The 15,633-nt window shown below is 35.6% G+C and overlaps 1 protein-coding gene across 1 annotated transcript in view; it reads left to right on the plus strand.

Moving 5' to 3' along the window:
* Positions 1 to 15,633, plus strand: part of ACSS3 (acyl-CoA synthetase short chain family member 3) — a 143,535-nt gene that overhangs the window by 37,029 nt on the left and 90,873 nt on the right. The window contains exon 3 of the mRNA XM_082850019.1: positions 14,815 to 15,003. Coding sequence (XP_082706145.1) covers positions 14,815 to 15,003 — 189 coding nt within the window. The remainder of the gene's footprint in view (positions 1 to 14,814; positions 15,004 to 15,633) is intronic.

A 15,633-nucleotide genomic window follows, 5' to 3' on the forward strand; every position in this document is an offset into this window, starting at 1 on the left:
GAATCACATTCTCTTACTTAGCCTTTTTTTTTTTTTTTTAAGCCTCATTTAGAACTTTCATGCAATTTTTAGAGTATTCAGTCAACTCCCCCTGGCTCTCTGAAATAATATCCTTTTGCATCAGCAATATTTGTGTTTAGTTTTCTAAGAGATTTCAAGAAAGGCAACTGAGACAAAACAATTACTGCCCCAATCCTGAGTTGCTACAAACAATAAAGAGAGAAAAGGTGGTTTTGCACAGGCTGGGTATCAGCCTGGCTGCAGCAACAAATTCTACCTTCAGCTGATTTGAACATAAGAGGAATTTATGAAAAGTGAGGACTTAAGAACTAGGCTCAGAAAAATGGCACACCCCAAGGCAGAAGGGGCAGCAGTGAAAAGCTAAGAATCCACAAATTTTCTAGTAAGTAGACTTGCTGACCTGACTTCTAGATTGACAGAGTAGGTACATCTAGTTGGCCAAATTTAGGTTACATGCCCAAAGTCCTAGGCAGTTGGGAGGAACTGTCTTGTCTTTTTATTTCTTAGTAGGAATGGGGCCCTGCCTCTCTCTAGAACTCATACTAGGGGAATTCCAATCTAATGAGAAGGGAGTTCAAATACTGGGCAACTGAAAACAGAACAGAAGGAAATAATGCTGCAAATATACTGTTGGATATATTTCATTGGTCTGTAAGTGGGAACTGTGTATTTTCAGAATGAAGTGTACAGAGACAGAGCTCATGCTGGGGCTGAGGAGTTAAGGCACTCTGTTACCAAATGACCTTGTTTTTCATCTGAGGCTGTGTTTTATTATGAGATAACAGAAATTTCCTGATAACCTGTTATATTCTGTTTTATTTGAGGTTTGCATTTTCAGCTTTTAGATAAAGTTTAGTCTATGTTTAAAAACTTAATTCTGTGATTTGGGCATATTGCCATAGTCTCATTTTATTAAGACTTAGGTTAATATTAAGATACTGGTTAATTGTAATTGCTATACTGATTAGGAAACTTATTTATACATTATAAATATATTATCTGTATCAGTATATTGAATCTGACACATGACCAAGCATCAAAGAAAAACTTTAGAAACATAAAATTGGAAGAGTTAAATAATGGTTATTTCTATTCACATTTTCTGTTGTTTTCTTGTTAATCAATGAGTGTATATGATAAGTATACACACACATTTTGCTTAGAAGCCATTCTGCTAACTCATCTTGATTTTCTAATATTGAGTCTAGACTCTTAGACCCTTTTGAGATTTGTACTGGTTCATTGGTTTCAGTTTAGCCTGACATCAGAGTACTTAAAAGGCCTGTTTCTCTCACCTGCTGACAGCTTCTGATTCCCCAGGCTTTTCTTCTCTAAAGTACTAAAGGAAGGACTGTTAGGAAAGACGGAGGCATTGTGCTCCACTTTGATTACCTGTTCCTGGTTCTCTGTGGCTTTTATTTTATTAAGTAGAGAAGTTATTAAGTTCATGAATAGAACATTCAATAGTTCTACTTTCATTCAAAAAGTAAAAAAAATACTTTAATTCTTGTCTAAGAGAAATGATTATTTCCAATAATATCACTTGTCTCTTCCACACCGTAATTTTTTTTTACATTGGGAAATTTTAATTTTTTAATAGGATGAAAACCTTCTTTATTTTAATACATTGCCTAGCTGTGAAGGTTTATATCTTTCTGCATCCAAAGCTCTGCTTAAAACATTTACCTTACTTGGCCATTTTGGAAACCTGGAAGTCTGGTCTGTAGTAGTTTTTATTCTTACATTTGCTTAATGAATTTATTTATCATTCATTAGTAGGTTCTTATTAGATGAGTTGTCTTATCTTCAGGGTGGTTAAACTCTGACCTTTTTGAAAGTAAACTCAATAAAATCAGTAGGCAGTCTGCTTTGAATTTATTTTCTTGGATTGGAATGGTGATGGAGCCAAATTTATTTATTTATTCAAAACACACTTTTAGAAAACCTAATATATTTTTGGCACTTCTGTGGACACCGTGTATTACAGTAGTGAAAGATAAGTCTTTATCTACAGGAAAATTGCATTCTAATTGGGGAGATATGTTATGAATAAAAAGATAATACAATATAAGTGAAAAGATAGCACGATGTAAGGGAAGAAAAATATAAGGCTAGAGAGTAACTTGGGCTGCCCTTTTATATAGATTTGTCAGAGAAAACTACGTATCATTGAGGAGATGCCCCAGTGACATAGACTTAAATAAAGGCTGGGAGAAACCATGTGAACATTTGGAGGAATTATATCAGGCAAAGACTTGAAGTAAGAATAGACTTGGAGAGCCAGAAGGCAGGTGATGAGAGGAGAGTGGTTGAAAGTGAGGATGGGGGAGTATCTAGGAGTCAGGGCATGTAGGACCTCGCAGGCCACGGTAAAGACTATATTTTATTCTGAGTATGACAGGAAGCTCCATATTGTTAAAGGAATCACTTTGGCATCTCTGAAGAAGCAGAAAACATAGTGGGCAAGATTGGAAACCAGGAGATGACAAATGATCCAGGAAAGAAATGAATGGACACCACTTGGGCTTAAATCCCCTTAACAATAGCAACATGTGCTTGCATGTGGGCAGTTAAAGGATAGGATATGGTTTGTGCCATGGGATTCTGGAAGCTGTTCCACATATGTATCTTATCTTGGATCTCTGGCTTCATCTAATGGGTTTGCAAAAAGTCTCATTAAGTGTATTATAGGGCAGCCACCTATAGATGCCCTGCGGCTCTCCATCTTTTGAGGTGTTTTTGTGTGATGCCCCAAGGGAAAGTTTCTGTATAGTTTTCAAGCAGAATCCTAGGAAAAGAAGACTATTAGTTAGAAGCGCTTTAGTTTTCTTTCTTTCTGTTATATGTGTATATATATATATATATATATATATATAATTTTTTTTTTTAATGAGAGTCCTTTTTTAAAAAAATTTATTTATTTTTGGCAGTGTTGGGTCTTCGTTGCTGCACACGAGCTTTCTCTAGTTGCGGCGAGCGGGGGCTACTCCTCATTGCGGTACGCAGGCTTCTCATTGCGGTGGCTTCTCTTGTTGCAGAGCACGAGCTTTAGGCATGCGGGCTTCAGTAGTTGCAGCATACAGGCTTAGTAGTTGCAGCACATGGGCTTAGTTGCTCTGCCACGTGTGGGATCTTCCTGGACCAGGGATCGAACCCGTGTCCCCTGCATTGGCAGGCAGATTCTTAACTACTGTGCCACCAGGGAAGTCCCTCTTTCAGTTATATTACACAAAAAACTATTTGGATAATTACCATCATTAAAAACTTGCCTAATAATTGAGATAATGTTAAACAAAAGCTTTAAAATTTTAGGTTAAAGGTTAAGCTGCTAAAACAAATGTGCCAAATAATATAGTGACTTAAAATTTTTAAAATGCATTTCTTGTCAGATGATGAAGTTCAGTTTGGCATGACCCAGATTAAATCTTACTGTACCTTCATCCCCTAGTTCCTTGTTTTCATCTGCATCATTGAAGCTGAGGCAAAGGCATATGTGTCCCAACTCTCGGGATGGTGGAAGAGGATGTAGAGGATCAGACATGCTGTGTTTTAAACCCATAACCAGAAATGTCATAAATGACCTTCCTGTACATCCTATTTGGTGATCAGCTTCTAGGAAGGCTGGAAAATGTAGTGTAGCTGGATGAATTTTTATGGGCAATTAGGAGTTTTTTTTTTTTTTTTTTTTTTTTTACCACAAATACTTTTCATTCCATAGGCAAATACCAGATTTTATATGTAAATAATTATAACTTGTTAATGTTATAATTGACATTTTATTTGATAATAAAAAATTTTTCAGGGAGGTAAATAATAGCTGAAAATAAAGTCTCATAGGTGGTGTGCTGGAGGTAGAGAAGGAAAACATCTTCAGTGATGTTTTCCTCAGCATATAGAATGCTAATTGTATTAGGCAGTGGGCTCAGAAAGATGAATGGTTCCTGCCCTCAAGTTCTTAGTTTGCCTGGTGAGAAAAACACAAAAGCAACTGTGTGTAATATAACAATAACATTTTTAGTGCAGAGGAAAAAGAGACCAGTCTGGCCCCAGTAGCTGAGAGAAGCCTTTGGCGTGGAAGTGATGCATTAATTGAGTCATGAAAGAAAGATAGAAATATGTGCCCCATACACAGGTGGCCTCCCTATAGGTGTCCCTGGTCTGCAGCAGATTTATCCAAGAGTTGGACCTGACATAGTTAATGATGAAGGTGTGCACTGTGAAGACAAAAAATGGTTGTCTTTACTGGCCTAAATTAGGCCCACAAGATGAATTAAATGGGAAACCAAATAGAAAGATTGTTGAAGAATAAAGGAAGGAGACAGACAGTTACTAAAGTCAAGAAGGGGCAGAGGAGAAAAAGGAAAAAATATGTTCCTACGGGTGGAAGTGCAAGGAATTGGTAACAATTATTCGTTTTCTGTTGACAAGCACCTGTACCTGTTGTATAGTCACCAACTTTAGGACAGCTGGGTACATCATCACCTTTCAGTTTCTGAGCTTTAGTAATAAATGTATGAAACTATGAAATTATTTGGCCTGACATAATTTTCATAGCAAGCAGAGGATAAAGCTAATTAACATAAATTGAAGACACTGATTGTCTTAGTGATGCAAATAAAGATATGAGGATAGAATCATATTTCAAGTATATGAAGTGAAATATTTCCATATAAGACTTTTCAAAATCAATAAATATCTACACATGGGAAGTGATGCTGTTAACATTATTAATTCATTTGACAGTTTTATGCTAATATTTTTGCCATTTGTACTAGTTAAATAAGTGTTAGTAAATCAAAGCATATTGCATTTGGCAGAATTATTGTGAAGATTGGAGCTCTTGGGGAAATTGATTGTTCATTTTCTCATACCGTACTTGCTTTAAGATCATTTTGTTTCTGTTATAAGGCTGAATTATGTTAGCATTATCATATATAGTTTTTATGGGAAGTTTGATCTATTTATGGATATTTATGATATATTCTTGGCATGTGTGATGACCTATGTTGCTTTGTTTATTAGTTACTAGGGTATGCATTATATTTGTGAATTTTTCATTTTTTAAAGATATGTGTGCCTCCTTTTGATCTTAATGCTGTTGAGAACAGACCCAGCTATTGGAATGATCTCATGTCCTTGTACCACTCCTGGGATATTTAGCAACTTCTCAATATAAATTGAGCCATTTATATATGTTGATTGACTTTTAGGATGTATTGACCAACAAAACCATTAAAGGTTAACAGGAACACAGGCAAATTCTGAGAAGTGTGGTTGGTGTACCCAGACTAGTTGTGCTGTTTTATGTACTGTTTGTAAAAATTCTGGGGGTGTTTGTTCAATTAAAGCTTTGATTAAATAATCAGTGTAGAATTGTTCTAAATGATTCAAGGTTCCTGTTGACATCTCTTGCTTCTTTTATATTTGTCTTTCTTTATGAGAAGAAAAATCAAAGAAACCATTTTCCCCCCTCTCAAAATTGAGACATACAAACAGTTCATAAAGAAAAAACATTCTTACATACTTTTTGTATTGACTTAATTATTTTTAATGTGCAATTAAAACTAGGTTTTAATATCCTTTATTTATAGCTCAATACATATATAAAGCCATGTCTGATTTATAAGCAGGATAAAAACAAATGTACAAAGTCAGTCAATCTCAAATTGACAATATTAATTTCATATAGTGAATGATATTGAGCTAGAATGGAATGACTGATTGCAAGGTGCTTATGGTTTGAGTGCTGTGGCCCTGGGTCCTTTGAGTTTGGCAACACATTCCCTATGATGCCTTAATTCTCTTGTCACATAGTAGTACTTGAACTTTCATAAAGCCTTTTATTATACAATTTTATTATAAAAAAACGTGATATCATTTGGCTTTTAATTAATATACATGAGATTATAAAAAAACAAATACAAATAAATACAGTGAAATTGCATGAGTGCTCATATAATCCAGAATATGCTTTGCCTTATTTTTAAAAATTGTCATCAAAAGTAAAACACAAAATTTAAAAATTCTCATAGAAGACTCATGGACAACTGTGAAAATATCTCCACAGAGAATATCTCCCAGGTTGAGAAACACAACATTAAACAATTTATTAGACCAAGAGAAAGGAATCTGGTTTTAATTCACTTACTGCTACTTAAAAAAGTATTCTCCATTAGCCTTTTAATGTGGTGTTTATAGCAGCCACACTGTAACTTTTAAAATATTAATTTTGTTTTACATTTTGCATGCTTATTACTACATATACAAATATGTAGAGCAATAATTATTATCATGGCTTTTATGTTCATTGAAGAATATAGCCATATCTAGATGACTTACGTAAATTTGTATTGAATTGAATATTCTTTATTAATAAAACACAGTTGATTCTGTACCTTTTTAAACATAAATTTGGAAAAATGTATATTTTAACCACACTTTGTTAGATTTTTTTAGAATGTCTATGTAAAGATATGTGAGTGTAAAATTGTGAAAAATGACTTCTCTAGTAGTTGAAATTTGTTTCATTTCAGTCCAGGTGGGTTATATTTTAAAAAATGTAATAAAACTTGCTTCAGGACTTGGAATATTTTCTTTAGAAATGCTCTAGGAAACATACAGAAAGTAATCAACTTTGACTTCAGCTATGCTTTAAAAATTCATTTGAGAACTCTTTAATTGGAATTTGTATGATATTTCTCCATATATCTCTGAATGGTACTTTTCTGAGTGGTGCTCGGGTTCCAATGTAGCTACCAAACTGCTTAACACATAATATAGCTGAAATACAGTGCATTAGCAGTGACAAATAATAAAGTCAATATTCTTGCAATATTCATAATTCAAGGGATTAAGGGAGGGAAATAAAATGAATACAAATGAAAAATTATTGGAAATATTGGTGCTAGAGAAAAGCAGGTTCAATTAGAGGAAAGTGTAGAGATAGATAGAGACCAGTGAGTTAGTTTTGAGAGGGCTTTCTGAGCATTTTAAAGAGCTACAGAGGTTGATGTAGTAAATGGAGGGATCTGTGAGAAGGAGATTTACCTGAGGTGGGATAAGCTGAGGGATGGGGTGAACAGTGGAGGGAAAGGGGGACGTCGTAGATGTCCCAAGGACAAAAGGAGGACTTTGCAAGGATCAGCTGGAAACAGATGCATGAGGCAACCCTAGAGTTTGGCTTTTTTGGTGGATGGAAGGTGGGGAAAGGGTCAAGATCATATGTAAATTGGGGCTGATAATTTTCAGAGTGTCTGTTTTAAACCTCTGGTATACAATGCAGCAAAACCACATTTTCAGACAGTCTGCATTTTTAGACACAATATCATTTGAATATCGTAGTTTTAAATGGTTCTGACTGTGTGTAGTCACTACCTAAGTTCTTCTGTTTCTATCTCTCAGCTATCCTGGTTAGCTTCTTTAACAACACAGCTCTCTTGCTAATATGCTCACCTGTCTTACCTGTTGTTGTTCTACCTCACCTCTGTGGTGGAACTCCAGACCTGGATCAACCGAATTCTTTATTTTAAAAAATTTGTTTTTATTTTGCCTACTGTGTTTCCTTTTTTCATTTAAACATCTTTATTGGATTATAATTGCTTTAAATTGTTGTGTTAGTTGCTGCTGTATAACAAAGTCAATCAGCTATACATATGTCCCCATATCCCCTCCCTCTTGCATCTCCCTCCCACCCTCCTTACCCCACCCCTCTAGGTGGACACAAAGCACCCAGCTGATCTCCCTGTGCTATGCGGCTGCTTCCCACTAGCTATCTAGTTTACATTTTGGATCAACCCAGTCCTTTGTTATCTTCATTCCTGTATCTTAATATGTTGAATCCTTTCGGAGGAAAATTAACTCACTAAAAATATGGGTTTACTACAAATTCATGGTCCCTGGTATCCACTGGGGCTTCAGTGCTGTATTTTTTTCTCCTTTAGCATTCCCTTAATAAGTTTTGTCTTCTGCCCTCCAAAGGCCATTTTAAACTTTTGACCTTCCCATCTCCATGCCTCAAGCTTAACAGGGAACATTGATTCAAACCCAGGAACCAACTTTGTGAACAACATCACTTTCCAACCAGTTGCTAAAACCAAAAATCTGGGCCCATTTCTTCCCTTCCTCCCATTATTCCCTGCATCCATCAATCATCAGTCCCTGTACAGTCTACATGAAGTATTTCTCAAATTGTATTATTTATTTTTATCCCCAGTGTCACAACCCTAGATCTTGCAATAATCATTGCATTGCAAGAATAAGGAAAATGCCTACTTCTACAGAGGATTTAACACTTTTGAATTATTACACATTGAACTTAGGATAAATCTAAACTTAACAGAGCTTAACAAGGCTCTAAAAGATACAGTATACGACACTATACCTTTCCAGGCCATCTGACAACCTTTTTCACCCTGAATTCTTTCTCTATCCATTCTGAACTGCCTTTACTTTCTCAGGCAAATTCCTGATCCAGATAGCAAATTCCATGAGGATAAGGAACTTTGACAGAAACTATCAAGTGAGTAAAATCAGGAGGAAGTCATTATTACTCGACCATTAACGCCTAGAATGGAAAGATGTTAAAATAGGAAAAAGTGGAGGCAATAATTAATTATTTCTTTTCTATATAATTCCTTTCCTTTTTATTACACATTCTGTAGTCATGTCATGAATAAATGGTGGGCATCAATTACATTTTCTGTTCTTTTAGACCTTGGACTTCTCCTTGATGTAAGATTATTTTCTCTGTCAACAATGGCCTGAATGTTACATAGAGGTACTATTTTAAAATGAACAAAGTGTCCTTTATAAGATGTGATAAATTTTGATGATGTACTTGTAAATCACAACATATGAATATTAAAGAAACGGAAGAACATATTCCTTATCAAGTCTATGAGCACATATGCATAGAGAAATGTAGGATTGAACTAATTTTCTGTGAAATATAGTCTGAAATCACATTAGTCTTGAAAGCTCAGAGATTATTGAAATTGTGGTTAATTTGAGCCTGAACTAAATGGATTAAACAATCCTCCAGTTCATTCTGCTTGCAAATGCACAGTGTTAAAATGACGAAATATTGATTGAAACCCACTTGTGAAGAAAATGGGAATGAGAAAAATGATTATTCTGTGTAATGATATTTATTCCATCATTTGGAGAAAATTATTTGAAAGGAAATGTGTTAGTAAATGTTTTCTAGCTCACTGTCAGATAACTGTTTTGAAAATTAGATGCTACTTTATACTTTTTTAAAATAGAATTCTCTTTTAAAATATGAAATATATTCTGTTTTAGATAGTAATAATACATTTTACTCTTGAATATAAATGGTATACTTTTATCTTTTGAGGAAAGATTTCTCTTCTTTTAATAACATCACATCACCTCCACTTTCCTGCTATTGAAAGGAATATCTCACAATTGAATGGACTTAATATAGCATCATATTTAAATGAGAATTATCTCAGTTTCATCTCCAATAAATAGTCACTGTCTTAAAAAGTTACATTTCTGGAAGCTTCTTCTGTTCGATGAAAATATTTTGCATTCCTGAAAGATTTCCTTTCAGAAAGATGGTTTTAGTATTATTTCAGATCTTAAGCAGCTTTAGTATAACTGATTCTTTTCACAGGTATTTATTTACCTGGATGCATGGCTGCTGCATGGCCAAAAGAAGAAACAATTCATTAGAGATAAAGTTTTACCTTTTCGGTGGCTCTCTCTCTGTGTTCAAGAAAAACCAAAAACGTGTGTATGATGTCTGTGTATGTACAAAATGTGTGATTAACTTATATGTTTAAAAGTAAAATGCAGGTATTTTAGGTAATTATCTCTTTCTGTGGGCAATTCTATATATTCTGAAGAACAGGTCATTCATCCCCAATTTTAGTAAACTGTTTCCTCAGATATTATAATTGATTTTTAAAGTAGTTACATTTTCTGATATTGATTCAACCAGGGTTTGCAGAGTAATATCATCGCCACTGAAAAGCATGCTTTCTCTTGTCTTCTCTTCCATGTAATTTTCTTTGACATGGCCCTGAGGTTGCCTCTGATTGTTGTTTTTACTGTGATTTGGACACCAACGCTGTCTTTGTCATACAAACCTGATTTTCTTTAGATGGACACACTGGCAGTTTGTGAAGCAAGTGCTAATTTACTCTATAGAACATAGTCTTTGATCAGTTTTGACTAATGTTTATTTTTGTGTCATGGGCTTTTGGTCATGAAATTCTACTAAGTCGCAGACCGCTTTTTTTCCAATATGGTTTATTACAGGATATTGAATATAGTTCCCTGTGCTATACGATAGGACCTTGTTTAAACATCCTATATATAATAGTTTGTATCTGCTAGTCCCAGACTCCCCATCCATCCCTCCCCCGCCTCCCCCCATGGTCTGTTTTCTATGTCTGTGAGTCTGTTTCCGTTTCATAGATAGGTTCATTTATGTCATATTGTAGATTCCACATATAAGTGACATCATATGGTATTTGTCTTTCTTCACAGACTGCTTTGGAATGAAGATTTTCCAGAATGAGTACATAAAAATTTTACTGAAGTTTTTTTCATTATTTATGCTTACATGTTTTTATTTTACCATTCTAAAATTTAAAGTTTTTATTTGCATCTAAACCAAATATATGTGTGTTATATATAAACCAAATATATGTGTATACCATTTTATATTACATAAATATTTTTTTGCATTTTCTTATTTTATCATTACTATTTATGTATGATATTTTTTCCTGAACTGTGAATTTCTTTGCCTTAAGGAACATATCTTCCTCATTTTTGCACCTGCCGACTTGACCTCGGTATAGGACACATAGCAGATACTATATAACTTGAATCAATGGCAGGATACTTAGATATTAAAATAACTTTAAATTAGTACCAAAATAATAATTAGTTCATGTAACAAATAACTAGTGGGAAAAAACAAACACTGTTGTTCTAAATGAATATGTATATATACATTTGTTTCATTTCTTCAGGCTTCGTCCCCAGCTCAGTTATCCTCATGTTGGAGGAGTATCATGGCCTGAGCATGATTGTATGGGTTATGTATTGCACTTGATGTCAGAAAGAAAACCAATTTTAGTGATTTGTGCCTGTGTAAGACTATTAAATAGTTGATAAATTAAAATAGTTCTAAGAAGGTGCAAAGATTAATATGGATTGGGTGAGTGGCACATGATTTTTTTCTTCAGTTGAAAAACTGTAGGTTATATGAAATACATGTTAAAATTTTTTCCTTTTGGATAATAATAAAAATTATAAATCTACACTCAGACACCTATGGTAGAATAAGAATATAACATTGAATAAAAATAATATCTACCGTTTGATAATTTTCCATCAAAAAGCCGATGAAAACAAGGTGAACCCTGAAATAGCAATAATCAGATTGTCCTTTGTGTTGGTTTCATAGAACTTTATTTGAGTGATTATGAACTCTTAGGTGACTGAGATTTCTAGATATTTCCTCTAATTGCTCGCTGTTGCTTACACTTATCTTCAAAGTGATTACTTTTGCATCTGAGTAAGACTATTAAGTATTCTGTTCTGGGGTTTCCAAATTAACCAACATGAGGTATAATATATTTTTTTAATAAATTTATTTATTTTTATTTTTGGCTGCATTGGGTCTTTGTTGCTGCATGCGGGCTTTCTCTAGTTGCAGCGAGCAGGGGCTACTCTTTGTTGTGGTGTGTGGGCTTCTCATTGCGGTGGCTTCTATTGTTGTGGAGCACAGGGTCTAGGTGCACGGGCTTCAGTAGTTGTGGCATGTGGGCTCAGTAGTTGTGGCTCGTGGGCTCTAGAGCGCAATCTCAGTAGTTGTGGCGCACGGGCTTAGTTGCTCCGCGGCATGTGGGATCTTCCCGGACCAGGGCTTGAACCCATGTCCCTGCATTGGCAGGCGGACTTTTAACCTCTGCACCACCAGGGAAGTCCCAACACTAGATATAATATTAATGAGGAATATTTTTTAATGAAACATTCTCAAATATTTGCATATTAAATCAATCCCGTCTTTTGCTATGAGCTAAAATTTCATTTTTCATTAGCTTATTTGTTAGAAGTCTTACCTGAAACCTATTTACCCATTCATTTTCATATTTATAAAAATCAATATATATATTTTAAAATTTAGAAGTAACAATGGAAAATTTTACTGGAGTGACATTTAGCACCAGAAACTACTAAAAAAGGTATTTTCCTCTATTGCTCATATAAAACTTTTGTCTTCAGAGCAACTTTGGTGTGGTTAGTATCGTATCTAAACATTGAGGAGTAGCTCCAAGAAGGGAGGTTAGCAAGGCCAAATGGGCACCATCTATTGGTGATATAGACACAGTACAGCTTAATTTGACTGAAGATTGTCTTCAAGGCAGTGGTTAACAGCTCAGATGCCTGCAGGAACCAGGCAGATAATATAAGTGGGAGACATGGATGAGAGAAAAATCAATTATCTGTATATATCACATCTCTGTGGTTATGGAACTATGGTGTAAGCACATGACAAAATAAACAGGATGTAGAAGAATATATTTTAAACCCAGAAGGAAAGAAAAATGCAAGCTCTGTTATAAATAGCCCTAGGGAATAGCAACTTCATGGCAAACCCAGCAGCTGATCATGGGGTTCAGTTGATTGTTGTCATTCAAGAACACAGACCCACTGTGGCTAGACCTTCCAGTTTTTCAAGAGAACCTGGAATTCTGAATTTGCATATGAAACCTTCTAAGTTTAATATCTTGGCTCATTTCTTTTTCTTTTAGGTGTGACATGACCCCACCTTAAATACATCTTGGGGCTACATTTAGCCATTGTGAGATCCTTCTTTTAAAGAAAGTCTTGAATTTATTGATTTCATTTCTTTCAGAGGACAGAAAAATTTTGGACATCTTCCAGCAACGTTGTGAAGTAAGACAGAATTATAAAGTTACTGAATCATTGCTAGATTGGGTTTTGGTTGAAAATTCTTTTTATTCAGCACTATTTAAGATGCCAAGGCTATAGCTGTAAATAGGACAAACTCTTCTCGTTGGTCTCTCCCAGTGCTGCACCTTAAACAGGACACCCAGTAATGCGATCCCAGAGCATGGCCACTTTCTGCAGGGTTTACACTGAGATATTTGGATATGACGTTCAGTGTTTGTCTTGGTTCTTGAGCTCCATATAATAGAATTTAAGTTCACGATTGATACTACTTTGATTTATCTTTCTTGTAACTTTCTACTGGGCAACTTGGGGCTCTTCAAAAATTGCACTAAATTAGAGTTTGCAATATAGGGCAGGATAAAACACTGAGAGAGTTGTTTGTTACTGTCTGTCTTTCCCCAGAGCCCTTAACCTTGACCACATCTTTCCCCATCTGCACAGAGGAAGGGAATAGAGAGAAAAAGGAAGAATGATCAGGATTCAGAATCCTTTGAACTTGTTCAAAAAGTAGGAGAGGCAGAGTGAAAGGAAAGGAACCTCAAATAGCAGTGTGGCCTAATTCCTTCTCTCAGGCCTCCTCTGTTTACTAGCTTGAACAGTCACATTCAAAGCCAAGCCATAGTCCTTCCATTTGCCCGGTGGATCCCTACTGACCCTTTAGCTCTCTGACCTGATCTATGACCACTTTCTCACTTGTTCTTTCTGTTTCAGCTCCCCTGGTCTCCTCTACGTTCCTCAGTCACATCACCTATGATCCCCCTTACGTCACTGTACTGGTGCCCTTTCTGCCTGAAATAGTATGCTCACAGATATCCACTTAGTCTCAACCTCTTATGTGTCATTGCTAAAATGTCACTTTCTTAGGTCTGTCTTTTTTGGGGGGGGGGCTGTGCTGCGGCATGCGGGATCTTAGTTCCCCAACCAGGGATTGAATCCATGCCCCCTGCAGTGGACGTCATTGTGGAGTCTTAACCACTGGACCACCAGGGAATCCCTTTTGGGACTATTCTGATCGTCCCATTGAGAATTACATCCCCTGCACTCCCAATCCCCTCTATTTTGCTCTATTCCCCCATCAAATAGCACTCAATAGCTTTTAACATAATGCATAATTATTACATTTATTGCATATCCTCTGCTAAAACGTAAGTACTCTGATAGAGATCTTTGTCTTGTTTGTTTACTGATGTATCGGAAAACAGGGTGTGTGATGTATAGGAACTCAATATATATTTTTTAAATAAAAGAATGTTGAACTTCTTAGATCCTCACTTAGATCTGGCATACTTCCCACAGCTTGTTGTAATTGCCCATGAAAAGGTTTCTTGCAACAAATTTTATCATGTGTAGGCTTTTGATCTTAACTGTTTCCTTCAACAGTTAACCCAACATATAACTAAATTTGTAATTATTTTATTTTTCTGCTCACTTGACAGATTCTCCCTTTAGCATAAAAGCTCCACAGGGACAAGTCTTTGTCTTTGTTTTTCAGTGTTGTGTTCCCAACCCTAAACACAATGTCTGGCGCATGATAATTTCTTAGTAAAAATGTTGTTGAATGAATAATTAAGCAAATTTAAGCCATGAAATTCATATGGGATAATAATAGTAAGTTGGTTTGTAGTCAGTTATTATAATCCAGATGTCTGTTATTATTGTCACCATCTAAACTCTTACCACCATCATCAAATATGTATTTCTCAGACTTCTATAATCCACTACAGGCGGGGGTGGGGTGGGGGGTGCAGTGATCATCTTCTTGCATTACTGTCGTAACTGAGAAGTTCAGTGAATTACCACAGAGAACACGTTGCTGATCTGATGATGTTGTTATAGGTCTCTAAGCTGGCTGGTGTTTTGGTCAAGCATGATGTCAAGAAGGGTGACACCGTGGTTATCTACATGCCCATGATCCCCCAGGCGATATACACCATGCTGGCGTGTGCTAGGATAGGAGCCATCCATAGTCTCATATTTGGGGGATTTGCATCCAGAGAACTCAGCAGTCGCATTGATCATGCAAAGGTAAGTGCTTTATTTGGAGGAATCAAGTTGTAGCTGCATATAGTACAGCTGTATTTATCTGTGGATGAACCATCGACGAGTGATCTGTACTTATCAGATCCTCCTATCAACTGAGATAAAGTTTACTTTTTATTTGGCATACACTATTAAACAAAATTTTATTTTCGAGTCAGTCCTATGTGGTAGACATCTTTCTAGATACTGTGAAGAATATAACATATAAGGTGCAAGCCTTTCAAGTTAACTTGTCATATATTTGTGTAAGACATTTAAGAAAAATAATAACTAATTTACTCATTCAACATGTATTTATTAAGCTTCCACGCTATGCCTGGTACTGTCCTTGGAACTGGTTAAGAAATGATACTTATCAAATGGATGGGACACATGACTAGTTTTATAATCTATATATTTCCAGGAATGGTGGTATAGCACAGTGGTTAAGAGGGTGTGTTAGGGACAGGTGAAGTAACACGTTTAGGTGGGGTACTAGAATCACAAACTTGAAAGGCTGTTGTGAAATATCGTTGAGATATTGAGTTTAAAGCACTAACACAGTGCCTGGCATATAATACTCATTAAAAAAAAACAGGTTAGCTGTTATGATTCTATGAATTTAGAGCAGGAATC

The sequence above is a fragment of the Leucopleurus acutus genome, assembly GCF_964270905.1.
Source record: "Leucopleurus acutus genome assembly, chromosome: 11".
NCBI lineage: Eukaryota > Metazoa > Chordata > Mammalia > Artiodactyla > Delphinidae > Leucopleurus > Leucopleurus acutus.